The 18103-nt window shown below is 37.3% G+C and overlaps 3 protein-coding genes across 3 annotated transcripts in view; all 3 read right to left on the reverse strand.

The window, feature by feature from the left end:
- Nucleotides 1-386: 386 nt before the first annotated feature.
- LOC310719932 (sulfotransferase 2B1-like) lies at nt 387-5485 on the reverse strand. The gene is made up of 6 exons (XM_083530127.1): nt 5074-5485; nt 2895-3103; nt 1642-1768; nt 1472-1566; nt 1208-1388; nt 387-1103 (listed from the first exon to the last, which is right to left on the reverse strand). The coding sequence occupies exons 1-6, from the start codon at nt 5201-5203 to the stop codon at nt 979-981; spliced, it is 867 nt and encodes a 288-aa protein (XP_083386253.1). The 5' UTR covers nt 5204-5485; the 3' UTR covers nt 387-978.
- Nucleotides 5486-6988: 1503 nt separating this feature from the next.
- Nucleotides 6989-11959, reverse strand: tmem147 (transmembrane protein 147). The gene is made up of 8 exons (XM_083530133.1): nt 11864-11959; nt 11389-11503; nt 10499-10568; nt 10352-10417; nt 9676-9812; nt 8861-8945; nt 8520-8641; nt 6989-7210 (listed from the first exon to the last, which is right to left on the reverse strand). Exons 2-8 carry the CDS (start codon nt 11463-11465, stop codon nt 7090-7092), a joined length of 678 nt encoding a protein of 225 aa, XP_083386259.1. The 5' UTR covers nt 11466-11503; nt 11864-11959; the 3' UTR covers nt 6989-7089.
- A 1439-nt stretch (nt 11960-13398) lies between these two features.
- nkd2b (NKD inhibitor of WNT signaling pathway 2b) overlaps nt 13399-18103 on the reverse strand; it is a 28648-nt gene continuing 23943 nt past the window's right edge. Inside the window, exons 5-10 of the mRNA XM_083530122.1 lie at nt 17960-18069; nt 17349-17444; nt 15888-16041; nt 15682-15769; nt 14646-14749; nt 13399-14336 (exon numbers count right to left, since the gene is read on the reverse strand). Coding sequence (XP_083386248.1) covers nt 13858-14336; nt 14646-14749; nt 15682-15769; nt 15888-16041; nt 17349-17444; nt 17960-18069 — 1031 coding nt within the window. The 3' untranslated portion in view covers nt 13399-13857. The remainder of the gene's footprint in view (nt 14337-14645; nt 14750-15681; nt 15770-15887; nt 16042-17348; nt 17445-17959; nt 18070-18103) is intronic.

Below are 18103 nucleotides of genomic sequence, written 5' to 3' on the forward strand. Positions count from 1 at the left end.
ATCAGAAAGTCTGTCACTTGTGTAATACATAACCAACAAGTAACGTATCATTTTATTGTTTAATTAATGGAAAAGTGTCAAGTGAATGGAAACCTGCAGTTTATTGGATAATGCAATTTTATTTTTTATTTCAGATTGTTTTTAACCTGTAAACTAAATAGTAAAACTGAATATATGCATAAAAGCAGACAACTTTTATTACAAGTAAATTAAACAAAAAACTTGTTCTGTTTTAATCAGTAATCAGCATTTGGTTGATGTGTTTCTGTTACTACCCCAAAGCAGGATTCTATTTTTCATATAACAGCACGTCTTTAAGAAGTCCTTAAACTCTTTTTATTCATGCTAAATATGAATGTAATTATGTGGAGTGTCCACAGGTCAAGGAAATTCTGAACACACTGTTTCACCATTTTAAATCAAAGAGATTTAATTATTGAATTCTAAGTACTTATTTATTGACTCCACCCAAGCCAAGGGCATACTACAATGGTAAGCAGGAGTGGTAGGCACTTGAACGCAAGTGCAACAAGTTTAAAAAGTAATCAAACCAAAATAATCAAATACAGAAAACAACAGAATAAACAAAAGAAATATTAGATACTACATAAAGGTTACCTGAAACATACACACACAAAACATAAAAACATTACCAAAGGTTTGACAAACACACAGAAACTCAAACAGGTGTAACAAGGAAGAGGTGTGAATAATTAGTAATGATGTGATGATAGCAATCATGTGATGTTCAGGGGAGGCTTGAATATGTTAGCACAAACTACGCAGCTGTAAACCTTATAGTGCTGTACAAACATATATGTAAACTTTTGTTTACTGCTTTTCATCTGAATATATTCCAAAATATCTCAAATTTCAATGTTAACATTTGGAAACGAGTGTGAGAAATTGTAAATCGGAAATAAGATTTTCACTCAAATCTTTCACTCATTTGACCTCAAAAGTTTAATAAATTGGATTTCAATTGTGTTGAACTTGTTCCCACAGAAATCTATAGTCAGTTCCCTTCAGTTCTTCGTTTATGACCTCGTTAAATTTGGCGTCCAATTCAGGGCTGAAGTGATTTTTCCAGTCTCCAGCAATTCCTTAAATAAAGCACAACAATGAGACCCCTGCACAGCATAAACAGGGCTTAAATTCTTGTTAGAACACACGTACAACAAAATACACATCGGATTCCCATTTCTACCTTTTCGTAGGAAAGAAGACTTGCTGGTGTCCAAGTAGTCTGGTGGCACCAGCGAGTAATTGGACATTTTGTTTTGCTTCATGTTCTTAAATTGGCACTGTTCAGCCACACCTTTCAAAGCGTCTTCGCTCAACTGACGATTGAGAAAGCCTAAAACGCATTTGATAACTCCATACACGTCCTATAAGGTGAACAAACAAAAATATTTAATTATTGTGTAGCCGATTGACACAAATGGTTACAGCGTTTAGCATACTGTATTACCTGAATCATCTCCTCATACGTGATGTAGAGAATTCTGTCTCCTAAGCCCGGGTTTCTCCAACTCTTCACATGATCCGTCCACTTTCCATAGATGACTATACAAATGATATATCAAGTATCAGATTACATACTTATGCCCCAGTTGTTAAAAGGAGATATGAATCTGTTACCTTTCCCTGCTAAGAAGTTGTTAGCATATTCCTCAAAATTTCCAGGGTCAGGCAGAAAACTAGCCATTTGGTTGAAATAAAAATGGGAAACTGCAACATCCTTGGGGTTTCTAGTAATATAAATGACCTGAAAATAAACAATGATTCATTGCAAATTTATTGCAGTAATCCTGCATCAACGAATTGTATGTAATTTACTGTCTTAAATAGTACAAGTGAAAATGATAACATGCAATGCAATTAACTTTTCCTTTCTTTAATGGGTGGTCTGAGATGGTCTGTAACAGAAAATTATATGGGCCAGAGTGACTACCAGTATTATTATGGAGATTTTATCTGGATTTAAAATGTATTTATTATGCCTCTCAATGCTTGATTAGCTTATTATTTTGTTTATTTCACGTTTAAAGTGATATATGGCCTATTAAAAAAGCATCATTATCATCATAATGACATTATTTCATAATCTTTGCTATTAAAATCAAAACATTTACTTACTTATGCATATGTATATGGTGGGTGGGTGAATCTAACAAATAATTAGTTAATTATTTAAATAATGTTAATACCTAGAGGTCGACCGATAATGGATTTTACTGATACTGCTAGGTTGGATATTACTCGAATATAACTGATAAATCAATTTACCAATTTACAATTAATACCCTTTATAATCCTTTATTTTTTTTTTTATGGATACTGGATAAAAACCAAACAAACACAACAATACTGAATCATGAAAATGTGCTAAAGGAAAAAAATGTATATATATTCATTCATGAATATAATGTTATAATAAAATATAAATAAAAATATAATATAACGCTCTCCATGCAGTGCACCGTTTCACGTGTAAAAACAAACAGCATGTTGCATCAACGACTCTCCTCTAGAGGTCGCTCTCTTAATTAAAGCAGACCGGAAGCCGCATGGATTTTTGCCTGTAGCCGACAGATCAAACGCAATCACCTATCTAACCAAAATCACTTATCTGCGCCTCAACCGTTCTTTATTATAAACTGAGAGAAATTTTATTTTGAAAGTCAACCTTCATTATCAAATACGTATATGATATGAGTAAAACATATTTAACATTACATTTTTTCTGGCATTGTTCAGAGTGCCGTTCCAAATGTTTGGACAGGTTGTATTCGGCCCACAGGCCATAGTTTGGGGGCCCCTGTCTTGAAGCATCCATGTGAAATAGCAAGATAATGTCCATTCCAGCTCCAAAATATCGACTTTACATTTACCTTAGCCTTAGAAGTAAAGAAGGAGGGAGGCATCAGATTAAAAGGCATATGAGAGACAAAGGCCCGAGGAGCACTGAGGGTGTTCATGACTTCAGGAATGCACACCTGCTCCAGCCATGGAACCCTGATCCAGCTCGGGATGGTCAGTACTGGAGTGGGATCTCCTCCATTCAGGAGAGAGGGCAGAATTTCCTGCATCCATGTTGTACCTAAAAATAAGGAACGTTTCTGTGATCATTGTCCAAGCATCTCACTTTAATTAAAAACCCATCTGAGCATGTTAAGGCATATTCTATTGATACTTGGACAGCAGAATAGCAGAAAAAAAGAGTGAGCATAATTGCTGGATCTTTTTGTTTTGCTGGACAAACCGTAACTCAACAAGAAATACAGGATGGTGCAGGAAAGTGGGAAATTTTGGTGTGTAGCCAATAGTTTGAAACCAGTAGTGTGGAATAAGCGTTTGCTGTAAAAGCCTTTTATAACAATGATAATAGTGTGAGTTCTGCGCACAGGGAATTTCAGTGTCATGATTGTGTCCTGTCTGCTCATGCGATTACAATACGGGTGTTTCAAACTACTTAACATGGTGATGGAACAAAGCTGCCAGGGCTCCCCATGATGGCAGCACAAACAGCCCCATTATTCTCTGGTTTGCAGGACATTCAAACACCACACTCTTCTAAATGAGCACAATCATAAACTCCTAACAGGTAATGATGCAGAAACTCCCTTTCCGCAGACATTTCTGATCAACTGATCATAATTTTCTTTGCTCCGCTTGTGTTCTATATGGCTGTTGTTCAGCCTGGATACATTTATTAAATAACACAATTTTTTATATGTTTGTATTAATATATTAATATGATGTGAAGTCTTGTAAAACATGAGCATCTGTACTTCTACTTGATTGAAGGATGTGTGTCCTTTTGTCACCTCTGTTTGTGTGTGTATGTGTTGTTACAGAAGAACTAACGGCTATGTTCTTGAGGTGTGCAATCGGACTGGGATCGGTAAAAATTCCTTCAGGACTCGGGGCAAATGAACAGACTCATGTTTAGCTCAGCACAAGTTCAAAAATAGAGAAAATAAAAGTGTAGCTGTGTAGTACCCTAACTGTATTGACCCGTAGTGTAGAACCCTAACTGTTGTTGTTTTTATTTACTTGCATTTATGACCTAATTCTTTGTTTATGGTTTCTTTGAGTGTATGAACTTTATTTTTAATAGAAGGCTGTTCCCCACACTGGCTTATGGGTACTCAAGCAGTTCTATGGTCCTTGTTTGCAAACGAAATGGTGTGGTCTGGTTTTGTGTCAAATGTAGTCAATGCAGTATCTAAATCTGATATTTTTCCAGCATTAACATAAATTTGACTGAAGTGTTTTAGTAAAAAAATGCCCTTTCTTCCAGCTTGTTTGAGACAGTGAGGTGTTTTTCCATTAAACTGCAGTGAGCTACTACTACTACCTGAGTGAGGCATACAATTAACAAGCTCATACGTTTATTAGAGCTGACTGACTATTCTTATAGGATCATGGTTTATCACTGGAGCAAAAAACAGTGCTTTGTCCTCTATGGTTTGGTGAGGTAATATCCTCACATGGCCTTTCATACCACTGCTATGCTCTGACGTATGTCCTGTTCTCGTTTTCTCGTGGAGACACTCATGTTGCAGCTGATATATACATTTCAGACATTTCTAAATCCAATAGAGAAGGTGTGATTTTTCATTTTTTCAAAGAGTGAAGATATGATTCTTGTTAGAAAAAAAAGCAGAGATTTTTATGGTTCGCTATCAAGCCCCAGCTGCCACTGTTGGGCCTCAGCTTCCTGACTGTAATATACATTGTGATAAATAAAGGCTATTCTATTCAAATGTGTTCCTAGTTGTTATCCATACAGTAGCTTTTTGTTACCACGTGGAACAAATGGGGTTGTGGCATTCAATAGTGGAAAGTATTTTTCTTTTTTTTAAGGAAAATCTGTCAAAGAAGAAATACTGTTTAACTATTACAATGCAATATAAACCAGCTTCGTTTTTTTTTTTTTTTTTACCATTTGTCATTGAGTCCAAACTTCCAAAATATTACTAAATCACTGTCTTGTAACTTATTGAGAATCTTTTCTGACATTTATGGTGTTTAGGTAGTTCACAGCTAATTTCAGCTTAAACTTACCAGATTTGGGGTATGTAATCACGATCACGTCGTCGTCCTGAAATTGGATCGACTCGTAATACTTGAGGCTGTCCTCGGTGTAAACGGTCTTGGGGAGCAAAAGTCCACGATAAACCAAATACGAGTCCATGCTTGTTATAACGTGGTAAGTCTGTTCACAACAATCATGGTTGGGCTTAAATAAAGGATGATTATTAAAACGGTCTTGAAATATATTTGCGAAAACTTTGACTGACAAAACGCAATGCAAATACGATCAGTTGCAATGGAAATATTTTTCCATCATCATTTTGGGGTGATTCTGTTTGCTTTGTGAGAGAGTAGTCATGGTTGTAATGATGGTAGAAGCTGTAATTGGTTTCCTTCTACCTCAATGAACGTTGTCTGTTTATTTAAATATTATATTGGAATATTATATGGAATATAACCCTTGCATGGAATATCACCATCATAATTTGGATAGATTCTTGAATAATGTCAAAGGTCACATGGGTACAACAGTGTTGTTTTTTTACAAACCTGTTCCCATATGACAGTACCCCTGAAGCCAGCTCAATTAAGATCTGGTTTACATGGGTTGAACGGGAAGATCTTGAATAGCCTGCTATTTAGCTCTGACCTTAACCCTAATGAACACCTTTGGGATAAATGTAAACACTGACTGCACCGCAGGCCTCCTCACCTCACCTACATCAGTACCTGACTTTACTAACACCCTTGTGGCTGAATAAGCAAATCTCCACAAGCACAATCCAAAATTTAGAGGAACATCCTTCCAGAAGAGTGGAAGTTATTATTAGAGCAAATACGGACTAAATGCAGAATGGGATGCTCAAAAAGCAGATATGAATCTTATGGTCTGGTGTATACAAACTTTTTCCAGTTTACAGATTATTTTAACAATGTTGCAAATTATAATAATATTAATATCTCTAATATTGCATTAAAATTAGACTTCAACTATCATTTGTATATATTTATATATTTTTTGGCTTATGTTTGACTTGATTCAGAACAACGCAATAGACAGGAAGCATTTCATTTTATTTTTTTAGGCATGTTTTTATGCAAAACACAAAGAAATATTAGTTATGCTTTTCCTAATGATGTTACTTAACCGGTTAAGTTTTTTTTTGTACCTGTGGTGTTGCAGTGAATCATGCCCATCTGACTGTTTTCCCATTAGACTAAATGGCTATTGCAGTGTGACCCTGTAGGATTTTACACTGGGTTTGTTTTACATACTTATTTGTTGTTAAGTAATTAATAAGAACAGATTTCCAGACATCACTTTTGGTGACTGTGTAATAGAAAGCAAAAAAAGTTATAGAGTAAAAAGAAAAAAAACACTGAATACAAAATGATTATAAAGCATTTTTGTGTGTCAACAACAAAAAAGATGCATCGACTTTCGAGTGTTCAAAAAAGTAAGACGTGAACTTTTCAGTTCACATTTCTAGTTAATATTTTTGTGGGCCTTAAAAGCAAGTGGGTTAAAAAAAAAAAAAAGAAGTAGAGAAGATAAAAGCCATACCTTGGAAGTAGAATCTGGCAACCGTAGAGGTATGAATTACACAGATGTGATATGCATTCAAAAAGCTTGTGCAGAAAATCGAGTTCTAATCTGAATACGCCTAAATACTGATGTCTTTTGGAATTTAGTTTCCGACTGTGAATAGGGCCCAGAATGCTGGTGGGAAGTGGGTGGGATATTTGAGTTTCTTTCAGAGCAGGTTTTGAGTTTTAAACACACACAAAAGACACCAGTTGTTTAGGACAGCATACTTATAACAATGTACAAAAGTGAACTGACATCTGATTGGCCATTGGCAGACCACAAGAACTGCTTTCCCTCACAATACCACCAGGGGGGAACAAAGAGTTATTATAATACCACAAATGAACAAACAAAACATGAGTTATTTTAGTATATTTTAGTTAATTATAAAGACAAATAAAAAAATACAACAGACATCAGAGAGTCGTCTCGCTGCCCCCCGGTGAATAAGAAAAGCCTTAGTTGCTGTGAACCAGTGTGATAAACAGGAAGAGGGAGCAGACCGAGATGGCACCCGTTAACACGGCTTTTACCAACAGCGCCGTCCAGCTGCCCAGGAGGAACACGTGAACAAACAACCTGGCGGAGGAGAAAAAGAAAGTGTGTATAGTAACATGTGTTTTCCAAAATATTCAAAACCTCTACGAGCTGCAATCCAATGGTTTACTTTAAAATAAAATACCAAATACCTTAACTTTAAGGGTGTATCAAAATAAACAACATAATGCAGCAGCCACACTATGTATCAAAATAAACTACTAGATATCTGTATTTTAAAAATAAATAAAAAAATACAAGAAAACATGAAATTTCTTTGTAAACATTACTTTAATTGGTCTATTTGATTTGTTCCTTCATCATTTCTCTGACTCAGTTGATTAAGTAAACAATGTTTGAGAGCAACAGCTTTTCTCTGGCTGAGTCTCGCAATTAATCAGACATATGCAACCAGTTAACAGATTAAATATTCACATACAATTTCCCTGTAATCTCCTAAATGAGGGTTAGTTTGAAAGTAACGTAAAGTTTGTAAAAGACTCATAATTGTATCCTAATTTATTTACTTGGTGTTTGGTAACGAAGGGCTGCTTTACATCAGCAGCACCGACTCAATGACAAACACGTCATTCATAAGAAATTCAACTAGTTTCTAACTGATTCATCATTTAATTGTTAATTATAAATATAATCATATATTATGTGTCATGCAATGTAATGCAAAATCATGATCCCACTAAACAGCTACTTCAATTAGGCTACAATATTTGGAAGATATTTATTTATCAGTCATTGGATGCCTATTTGAAAGCTTCTTACCTTCACCACCTTCTTCTATATGGATCGATTTTCTGTTCTGATCTCAAAAAATCTGTGCAAACTACTAAGTAGGCACCAATCAGAGGCCGCATTTTTATGTCGTGATCATGTAGAACTTCTTACAACGTATTTTACAGTATTTTATAACTACAAAACACTAAATTATTTTGATACAAAATATTAAGCCATTTTCATCAACCCGATAAAGTACAAATGACAAAATATTTTATATTTGAAATACATGTATCATCTCTGGGGAAATCAAATGTTTTTTGGGAAAAATTTTTATTTGGAAAATTAGCCAACGGCCAGAATTCCAGGGTCGGCCCTCAATCAAAACCTGAAAGAGTGAAATCGGGAAATTCTTCTCTATCCTATCATCACGAGAAAAACGAGTAGAAGAACCTGTGGTGCATAATGCATCTGATGAATACCAGAATCATCGCGTAAGACACACAAAACAACCTGGAAATGTTTCAAACTTATTACATTCCAGTCATTTCTAATTTGAAATATATAGTTTTTTAAGTAAATATTGTGCAATGTTCCTCTTAAATGCTGAGATACTCACTCCATTAAAAATGCCTTGTACACACAGAGCCCCAGCAGAACGGTCACTGGCAAGCGGAAACTTTTCGGCAGGTCGTACCGCGTAAACATCCACACCACTGCGGCCATGGCGATGTAGTGAACCTACATCAGAAAATAAGAACACGAGCTGCTGATCCGATGCGTAGTCGCACACATTCACACTACAAAGCAAATCCTAAACCTATGGAGCAGCAGCACAACAGAAGTGAACACTGGAAGTAATAGTTCTCAGGCTGTGAGCAGATCAGGCGATATTATTAAACACAGTGGGTTTATATAAGTAATAAGTCAAAGTATCACAATAAATACACCTCCTCTTACCAAACTGATGTTGGAATCGAAGCTCATTTGGATGTATTTCCAGTCAAATTCAATTCCTCGAGCACCGACCCATAAGGGAATACACCTGGAGAGGGAACACAAACACACTGAAATTATAGCGTTTTTTTATTATAAATCCGCTTCACACAACAGTTATTCTTCACAATAATATTCTATATGCTACAAAACCCAGTGCAGTACTAGACTACCGTTAGATTTGCTGCTTCAGCAATGATTGTATGACCATACATATCTAAACTTTCTTTCGGCTTCTCTCATTAGGGGTCGCCACAGCGGATCATCCGTATTTATGATCTGCATGTTTGATTTGGCACGTTTTTACACTGGATGCCCTTCCTAACGCAACCCTCCCCATTTATCCGGGCTTGGGACCGGCACTAAGAGTGCACTGGCTTGTGCAACCCTAATGGCTGGGATTGGTTCCCTGACCGGGGATTGAACCCGGGCCGCAGCGGTGAGAGCGCCGCATCCTAACCACTAGACCACCATAACTATTTCTCAGAAAAGAAAACGAAAAAAAATCTAGTAAATTATTGGCTATTGCTATTTACTTGTATGCCCTATGATTTCAAAAGACTTTCTTTTACCGTCTGTGTTTAGAAAATACTTTTCTACATACTTACATTTTTTTGATTTAAATTAGTAACTTTAAAAACTAAACTAAAAGCTAAAGAATGTACGGTGTCTACGATAACTGAATATTTAAAGTATTGCCATGATGTGTGTCTGTGTGTGTGTCTGTGTGTGTGTGTGTGTGTGTGTGTGTGTGTGTTTGGATGTGTGGGGGGGGTTACCTCGACATAACCAGTTCCGCTGTGGCCCAGCCCATGGCTGCAACCATTATTTTGTACTCTCCCTTTCCAGCATTTCTGGACATGACGAGGTGAAGCCCTAGTAGATCTGCCATGTCTACTGTGGCCTTCATGAATTCCTGCAGGACAACACCTCATTATTAACCATAGTTAAATCTGATTTCTAATTAAATAAAAAATTTTGCCATTTTAGTTGGGGTAAAAAAAAAAAATGCAAATGTCTACCATCCTGTAAAAAACAAAGTGCTGAGTAATACGTCGTAAAATTAATGTGTGTTTGCATTGAAGGTTTTCATTTGGCCTCTTCTATTCCTCTAGTTCAAGTGAAGGAAGTATTTAATCCTACTGCATCCAAATACACCATATACAATTGTGTGGCTCTGACTGTGAGAACAGTTTAAGGAAGAACCACACATGGATGGAAAAGTCAGCGGCAAAATATAATGAAACACAATCAAATAAAAGCAGATTGTCAGTCTCTGTGGCGGAAACCCTCCAAGTCCGTAATGTTGAAAAACTGTAATAGATCTGTAGTTATGCTTGAAGGTACAATGCGAAAAAAAAAAAAACACGGGAGATTCTGTGATTAATAAATGTAACCAAATCTACATGATCAGTTCTTTAACTGCAGCGAGGTTTGTTACTGCAAGTCACTTACCCCGACAAAGTCATACACACCAGCACCGCCTTCCCAGGTAGGAAAAAACGTAGCAAGGAACAGCATCTGTAGGCCAAAAAACAAAAACGGCTCTGAGCATAAATTTTTGAGTTGCATTCGTTATGTCGAAGAAGGAAAAGTCCTCACCTTGCATAGCTGTACAAAGAGGTAAGTAGCTCCTGCTTGAACACATCTCCAGAACGCATTGTATTCTGATCTGAAAGAGATTAGATTATTTGAACAGATGTTTTTCGATATAAAACATTGTAACAGTGTAAATCTTTATTTCTTTTATAGCACTTTGGTCAAGAGGCATTGTTTTCGTATGTGCTTTATAAATTAATGTGACTGGTTGATTGATACCATGAAACTGATTTTTGTAGACTACATATTTACATTGGGTTAATTTAAAATTTTAATGCAACACAATGCAAAAAAAAACTACAAGTGATGCATTGGAAGGCGCAGGAAGAATCGCAGGGGAAAGCTCAGGGGAAAGCTCAGGGGAAAGCTCAGGGGAAAGCTCAGGGGAAAGCTCAGGGGAAAGCTCAGGGGAAGGTTAAGGAAAGGTAAGGGGAAGCTCAGAAATTTAGGGTAAGGACAGGGGGAAGAAGAGGGGAAGCGTAATAAAAGGTAAGGTTAAGGTTAAAGGAAGCTTAAAGGGAGTTCAGGGGAAAGGAAGGAAACTTCAGTAAAAGCTCAAATGAACTTCAGGGGAAGATCAGTGTACGTTGAGTAGAAGGTAAGTGGAAGGTGGAGGGGAATACCAATGGAAGTTCAGTAGAAGCTTAATGGAAGTTTAGCGGAAGCTCAGAGGGAAGGACATTGAAAGCTGAAAGGAAGAACACGGGAAGGAGATTGTAAAAGCTCATGTAAGAGGATTAAGCTTCACTGCACCACCGCTTCTCATTCCAGACTGAGTATAACCTCTTACTCTTCAGATTTTACACACAACAAATACAACCATTCCCCCCCCCCCACACACACACACACACACACACACAAATAAAATAATGGGGCAAGAAGAGAGCACTTACAATCCGCTGCATTTGTATGTAATGAAGTAGGGGAAATAAGCCAGGGCAATACAATTCCCAAAATGAAAAAGCGTCATTTCTCAAAAACTATCAAATAAAGAAACTACTCCTGGACCTGTCAAGAGAAAGAAATAACAGCTCATTAACCACACTCAGTGCTGAGCCACATTTATGACCAACATCTCTTTTCATTTGCATTTTACAATAATGTATTTAAAATAAATACCCAATGCAGCCTCAATTAAAGTTGAATCCTAAGTACCCCCTATGCCCTGTATAGGGCCCTTGTTTAAAGATCATGAGTTATTTGGGATTCAGCTCACGACTAGAAACTAGAGAACTACACGCCACATGGCTAACATCAAACAGCGATTTAAATTTACACCTTTTTCATGACAAAGATCTCCTCATTAGCTTAATAAATATGTCTAATTAATTGTTGTGCATTTAAATCTTAATAAATGTAATACGTTACCGAATGACCGCTAAGGTTTCTTAATGGAGCGTCAAAAATGAGACACGGGTTTCTCATTGAAAAGGTTCCGGACTTCAACAAAGCAGCAGAAAAGAAGAGTTCCGCTTTCCGCAGGGACAACTTGGTAGCATTAATACAATTACCAAAAACAATTGTGTATGTATCACAATTCATGTTCATATTTGACTTGAATTAATGCAAATTTTTATTTTATGGATACGATTCATTTTAATACATTTCTTTTGTTTTAAATAGTTCCCCTAACACTACCAAAGCTTACTTTGACACACTGATCAGGCATTACAATTATGACCACCTGACTAATATTGTGTTGGTTCCCCTTTTGCTGCCTAAACAGTCCTAACAGCATTCACTTCTTCAGCAATTTGAGCTACAGGAGCTCGTCTGTTGGATCGGAACACACGGTCCAGCCTTCACTCCCCACATGCGTCAGTGGGCACCCATGACCCTGTCACCGGTTCGCCACTGTTCCTTTCTTGGACCACTTTTGATACATTCTGACCACTGCAGACCGGGAACATCCCACAAGAGCTGCATCCCCAGACGTCTAGCTGTCACAATTTGGCCCTTTTTAAACTCGATTAAATCCTTACGCTTGCCCATTTTTCCTGCTTCTAACACATCAACTTTGAGGACAAATTGTTCACTTGCTGTTTAATGTATTTCACCCACTAACAGGTGCCATGATGAAGAGACCTCTCCTATTTGGTTATAAATCGCTCTGAATAAGGTTCTGCTAAATGCTGTAAATGTAATGTAAATTTAGGAGGAAACGAAATTTTGCCATAAATGAAGTGCACATTGTCAAAACAGAACCTTAGTTATAGGTACGCGTGTAACCACTCTTGGTTCTCATGTCAGATCTTTCTGTTACACACGCACACACGTTGCCAGACCTTTGATAGGTAACCCAACCGATATGGTTAGGGCTATTAAGCAATGGCTGAATAGTATTAACAGATCCAAAAATAATTCCCCACACCACATCCACCAGTCCATATCTTCCTCAAATTAGTGCCAGACCAAATTCTGACCATCTGTTCACCTCAAAACAAATTATGATTCATTAAAACATTTTTACAGGTTTCAAACCTGTCCGATTTTGGAGAGCTTGTGACCACTGTACCTCAATTTTCTGTTCTTGGCTGTCAGAAGCAGAACCCAAAGTGGAATTTGCTTCTTGTAGCCAAACCACCAACAACTTTTTACATACTAAAATTTCTTTCCTGGGTGGAGTTATAGCATTTCTCCAAACAAGTTTTAAACTCTTTCCATTTATGAGTTCGTTGAAATACTGAAAATACATTGTGTACCTGTTCCTAAATCTTAATCGCTCAGCATAAGATCTTTCAAGCAACTACACAAAAATATAAATAAAAAAATACAACAGTTTTCCTACTTTTATTAATGTTGCGGTTACATTCAAAATGCAATTAGTTTAACCTCATTTAAAAGGAACCCATGGGTTAAAAAGACATCAGATGAATAAAATGAAATAACTCAAACATCGATAATGCATATGAAGTATTTTATTAAAATATGTATAAAAACAAGATAAAATATATATTCATACATACTGAACATGATAAATATGCATACGCTGTCTGTATAATTAAACAATACATGTTTATAGTCATACATTTTCATTCGTACAAGGATATATTTTTGCATTAACTGGCAGTGGTGATGTGTACCCTGGTAAGAAAGAGGTCCCTCGGTCCAGAGCCGGTAACCGAGATAAAAGTAGCTGTTTCACTGAAAAGTTTCAACAGCAGCAGCTTTCACCTGAGATTGGATAAAAAAAACGATTCCTGGAGTATGTAATTAAAACGGCACACACTCAGAGGGTAGGAAAAGTGTGCAAATTTGAGCAGAAAGCAACGTCTCCAGATTTTAACATCTGTCTCCACATAGCCTTGATCCATCTGTATTTGTGTGTGTGTAATATATATAGATATATTGTGTGTGCACAATCATGTCTGATGGTAGTGATGGTAGTGATGATGATGATGATGCTCATGGTGGTGATGATGCTCGTGTCGTTGTACCATGGGCACCACAAATCCTGCGGTGTTTGTGTGTTCCTGATCGGGTAAATGTGGAGTATGTTTGCTGTGCGTTCTGGATCTCAGCCTTTTGCTGTGGCTGTGTTGCAGGGGGTGCTGAGAGTGTGTGTGCGGCTGAGACTGGCTCTGCTGGGGCAGGTGGTACACGTCCTGGCCGCTGTGATGCCCATAGCACTTGCTGGCCCTCGTTGCGTTGGGGCCGCCCGCTTTAGACGCCCCTTTATGGGGTCTGGTGGGGAGGAGAGCACGAGAGGCGCAGTGATCGGCGATGAGCTGTGAGCGGCGCTGCTGCTGGGAGTGCGAGTCCGGCTCATGGGAGCGAGAGCGGCTCTGAGAGTGAGATGGGCGTGATAAATTATCCTGGTGCTCTGTAGGGGGCACTGTGGCTGGAAAAAAAAAAAACAATATAACAAAAAGGTGTTAGATTAATTCTAAAAAAAACCTGACAATGCAAACTATGAAAAAACAATGAATCATTTTTTTAATCCTGGGAATATAATAAGTTTAATGACACCTTACCATTTTTGTTAGTTTAAATATACTAAATAATTAATTATTGCTTTCAACCACAAGATGGTGCTACAAGCAAACAAATGTTTGACATGCAGAGGATCACGGTTTTTATGTGTATAATCAGTAGTATCTATTTCAAATACAATTGTTTGAGACAAACCCCAAAATCTAATCTCACTCACTTTCGAATCTGGATGTGTAGTTTTCAATGCCAGCCAGGTCCAAGTAGTGATTCCTCCTCTCTGTGTTCTCATCCACACAGTAATGATTCCTCTCTAGAGGTTCCCTGAAAAATACTCTTTTTTTTAATGTGTGTATATATATATATATATATATATATATATATATATATATATATATATATATATATATATATAATTATTATTATAATGTGTATATTTTATTGTAAATATAATATATTTCTATAGCAATTTTCACAACAGACATTGTCTCAAAGCAGCTTTACAGAATTTAACGGTTAAGGTGAACAATGTGTCTTTATCCTTGATGAGCAGCCATGGCGAATGTTTCAAGGGAAAAACTACCACAACCAAACTGCCAACCAAAACAGCAGGTGGTCTGAGAAACTGTGTTTTCCGTTCCTCTGTTTTCCGTTCATTAATAAAAATCACAGTGTCTTTAAGCTTAAAGTGTTTGGATCACTTCTACCCAGTTAATATTTGACAAAATAATTTCATTTTGTAGAAAGGGACAATTTAGCAACTAGCATGACTAAATGCCAGAACCAGTTGCATCTGAATAAACAGTTGATGGTTATAAATAACAACATTTTAAGTAGTTAAAGGTTTGTTCAATAGCTTCCCTTTACCCCTTTGACAAGCAGGACATCTGTTTTGAATTTGATGCAGGGGGAATGAATGCACTTCTTTGTCCTGTTGTCTTTAAACATTCTGCACATTTTTGCCGTTAATTTTTTGTTAACGAGTCGTCGGTTCAGACCAGAGAGATGCTGAAAATATGTAAAATTAAAATCCATAAAAGACTGAAGGCGGTGAAAACTTACAGCTAATGTTTCTATCCATAGTCTCTGGTATGACGATCTGCCTTATGACGAGTGAAACAATTACCAAAAAATGAATGAGATTGTATAAACCTCTATGCAACTTCAAACATTTTCATGTCAAGGTCTAGTACAGTGAACCCACAAGCCAAACTTTTAGACGCTTAAACAGAACCAAATCTTTAGTGGTTTCTAACCTCATGTGTGAAGAGTGGCGTTTCTCTCCCCTCTCACGCACCTCTTCCTGCTGTGTGCCGTCTACACGGCTACAGCTCCAGTCCCTTTCTGAGATAGGAAAGAAAAAAGTAAGTACACTACACTGTTAATTCCTCAAAGCAAATAAAGCAGTCATTAATTTAAGTTTTAATGGAACTGAGTTCAATCTCTGTAGCTACTTGTGTACCTGTCCCAGTCTGTGTGGTGTGTTCTCTCCGCCGGGGACTGGGCTCAGGGGTGACGGTCAGTTTCACACGGAGCGTTTTGCTTTTAATGTGGCTTGGCCGGTTTACTGAAGCATCCACTACGTCGTAGATCGTATGCATAAGACTCGACATGTCCTGAGAGAAAAATAAATTAGAAAACAAATTTCACGTTTTCATAATTCCATCATATTCCATCATATTGGATTTTACAGATACCGGAAGCTAGATTGGATCGTACTTGCCGATATACAATTTTTTTTTTTTTTTTTTAATGGATACCGGATAAAAAACAAACAAACAAACATTCTATGTACACTCTATGTCACATACTCTGTACTGAAATTTATTTAAAAAAATAAAAAATCCAAAAACAGAACTGAATCATGAAAATGTGCTGAATGAAATAAGTAATTATATCAATAAATATTAAGGAAAATAAAGACATGCATTCAATCTGAAGCAAAAAGTAACACTCCAAATTAATAATCACAGTTACAGACGCCTCAAATAAACAGCACGTGATTCCAGTGATTTGCCTCTAGAGGCCGCTCTCGTACTGTATAAGGAAAATCGTTATGGCTTTTTGCTGATAGCTCCTATTAGTGGCGATTTATCGGCAAAACCAATGAATGAGTCGACCTCTATATATCATATCATGGATATCTTTATGCCTATATTTGCAGGAGACGGCAGATTGTGTTTTTTTGCTCAAAATTCTAAATTGTAACTTTTGAAACAGGAAGAAACTTAACTAGTCCTGGAACTGCACGTGATTCAAATCTAACATGGCCCATTTCTAGTTCTAGTTTTATTTTAATATTGAAAGTAAAGAAGCTTCAAATTATTATGGAGAAAACAGAGCTGGTGTGCATGGTATCCAGTGAGTGGGCTCTTCTTGTCATCATAAAGCATGTCGACAAACAGTGCGTCAGTGATTCGCCTCTAGAGGCCGCTCTCGAACAATGTAATGACATCGGACCTTCTCAGTCCCTCCAGCAGTATCCGATAGTCCCAGCAATCAACTATCAGTGCCAATTAATAAAAAAAAATCGGTCGAACTTGAACATTAATAACTACATAGGAAGTACAAGTTACTTCCTGTTATTATTTACGTTATAATAGCTACTGTTTAAACAGTCGTTCATTTTTCTCTATAAAATTATTAAAACAAAAAAACGTTAATGAGAATTTGCAGTACAACCCCTGTCCTGTGGTGTAAAGTGCTACAGTAACTCTGGACACTCCTTCCATTAGCGTTAAACAACCTCACTGTATCAATGATTCCATTCATCATTCATAACAACACGCTTCCATGACATCGTATTGAAAATAACTTATTTAACGCTTTTCAGCTAATCAGGTTTGAGAATTTACTAGACTTGGATATTCGAAGTCATTATTGAAATCACATTACATGAAAGATGGCGGTTGTGCGATCTCACCTCTTTGGTCACTTTGCCGCTGTTGTCAAAGTCATACAGGGTGAAGACCCACTCCTGCCTGTTATCGCCCTCCACAGACACATCACACTCCAGCTCCTGTGACACGCACAAACACAGACATGCAGGTGGCGCTGTGAGAAAGACAAAGAGGTTTTCAACCTTTGCTTTTCTATTCTTCATTAGGAACAGATTACTAAAGAGCTCTTTAACTCTGATTCGCCTTGGATGTAGTCGCAGCATGTGGGGAGAGACGGGGGGTGGGGGGGGTTGTGTCTGCCCCATTCTCAGTTACAGTCATTTGGCAGACCCTGTCTATTAATTTGCCTGTAATGGGGAAACATTAGGAATGCAGACATGCACAGGGCCAGACAGAGACAAAACTCTTTGATGGAGAAAAAAGTTTTTTTTGTGTATGTTTTGAAACAGGAGAGTGAAATTATATCTCTCTGCCGCTGACTGCGTACTTTGATGTGTAACAGTCTATATTTTATTACTACACAGCTATACAATCATGTGCACTTTTCAGTCATTCACTGAGTGTGTGTGTGTGTGTGTGTGTGTGTGTGTGTGTGTGTGTGTGTGTGTGTGTGTGTGTGTGTGTGTGTTCTTACATTTAGACTGATGCGTTTCCTTGCTTTATTGCTCTCTCTCTCTACTTCAACACCGTTCACAAACTGCACAGAGCTCTCACGGCCCTCCGCTTTCTCAGAAGGCAGGACCACTACACACACACACACACACACACACACACACAC

Source organism: Silurus aristotelis (genome assembly GCF_946808225.1).
Source record: "Silurus aristotelis genome assembly, chromosome: 25".
Lineage (NCBI taxonomy): Eukaryota > Metazoa > Chordata > Actinopteri > Siluriformes > Siluridae > Silurus > Silurus aristotelis.

What these genes read in the sequence shown, in the direction of transcription:
- LOC310719932 (XM_083530127.1), bottom strand. Translation starts at nt 5,203, where the DNA reads ATGGACTCGTATTTGGTTTATCGTGGACTTTTGCTCCCCAAGACCGTT. An exon ending in GATTACATACCCCAAATCTG is followed by an intron (nt 3,104 to 5,073) that starts GTAAGTTTAAGC and finishes CCTTATTTTTAG; the next exon opens with GTACAACATGGATGCAGGAA. An exon ending in TCTTTACTTCTAAGGCTAAG is followed by an intron (nt 1,769 to 2,894) that starts GTAAATGTAAAG and finishes GTTTATTTTCAG; the next exon opens with GTCATTTATATTACTAGAAA.
- tmem147 (XM_083530133.1), bottom strand. Translation starts at nt 11,465, where the DNA reads ATGACGCTTTTTCATTTTGGGAATTGTATTGCCCTGGCTTATTTCCCC. An exon ending in ACATACAAATGCAGCGGATT is followed by an intron (nt 10,569 to 11,388) that starts GTAAGTGCTCTC and finishes AATCTCTTTCAG; the next exon opens with ATCAGAATACAATGCGTTCT. An exon ending in GTGTGTATGACTTTGTCGGG is followed by an intron (nt 9,813 to 10,351) that starts GTAAGTGACTTG and finishes GTTGTCCTGCAG; the next exon opens with GAATTCATGAAGGCCACAGT.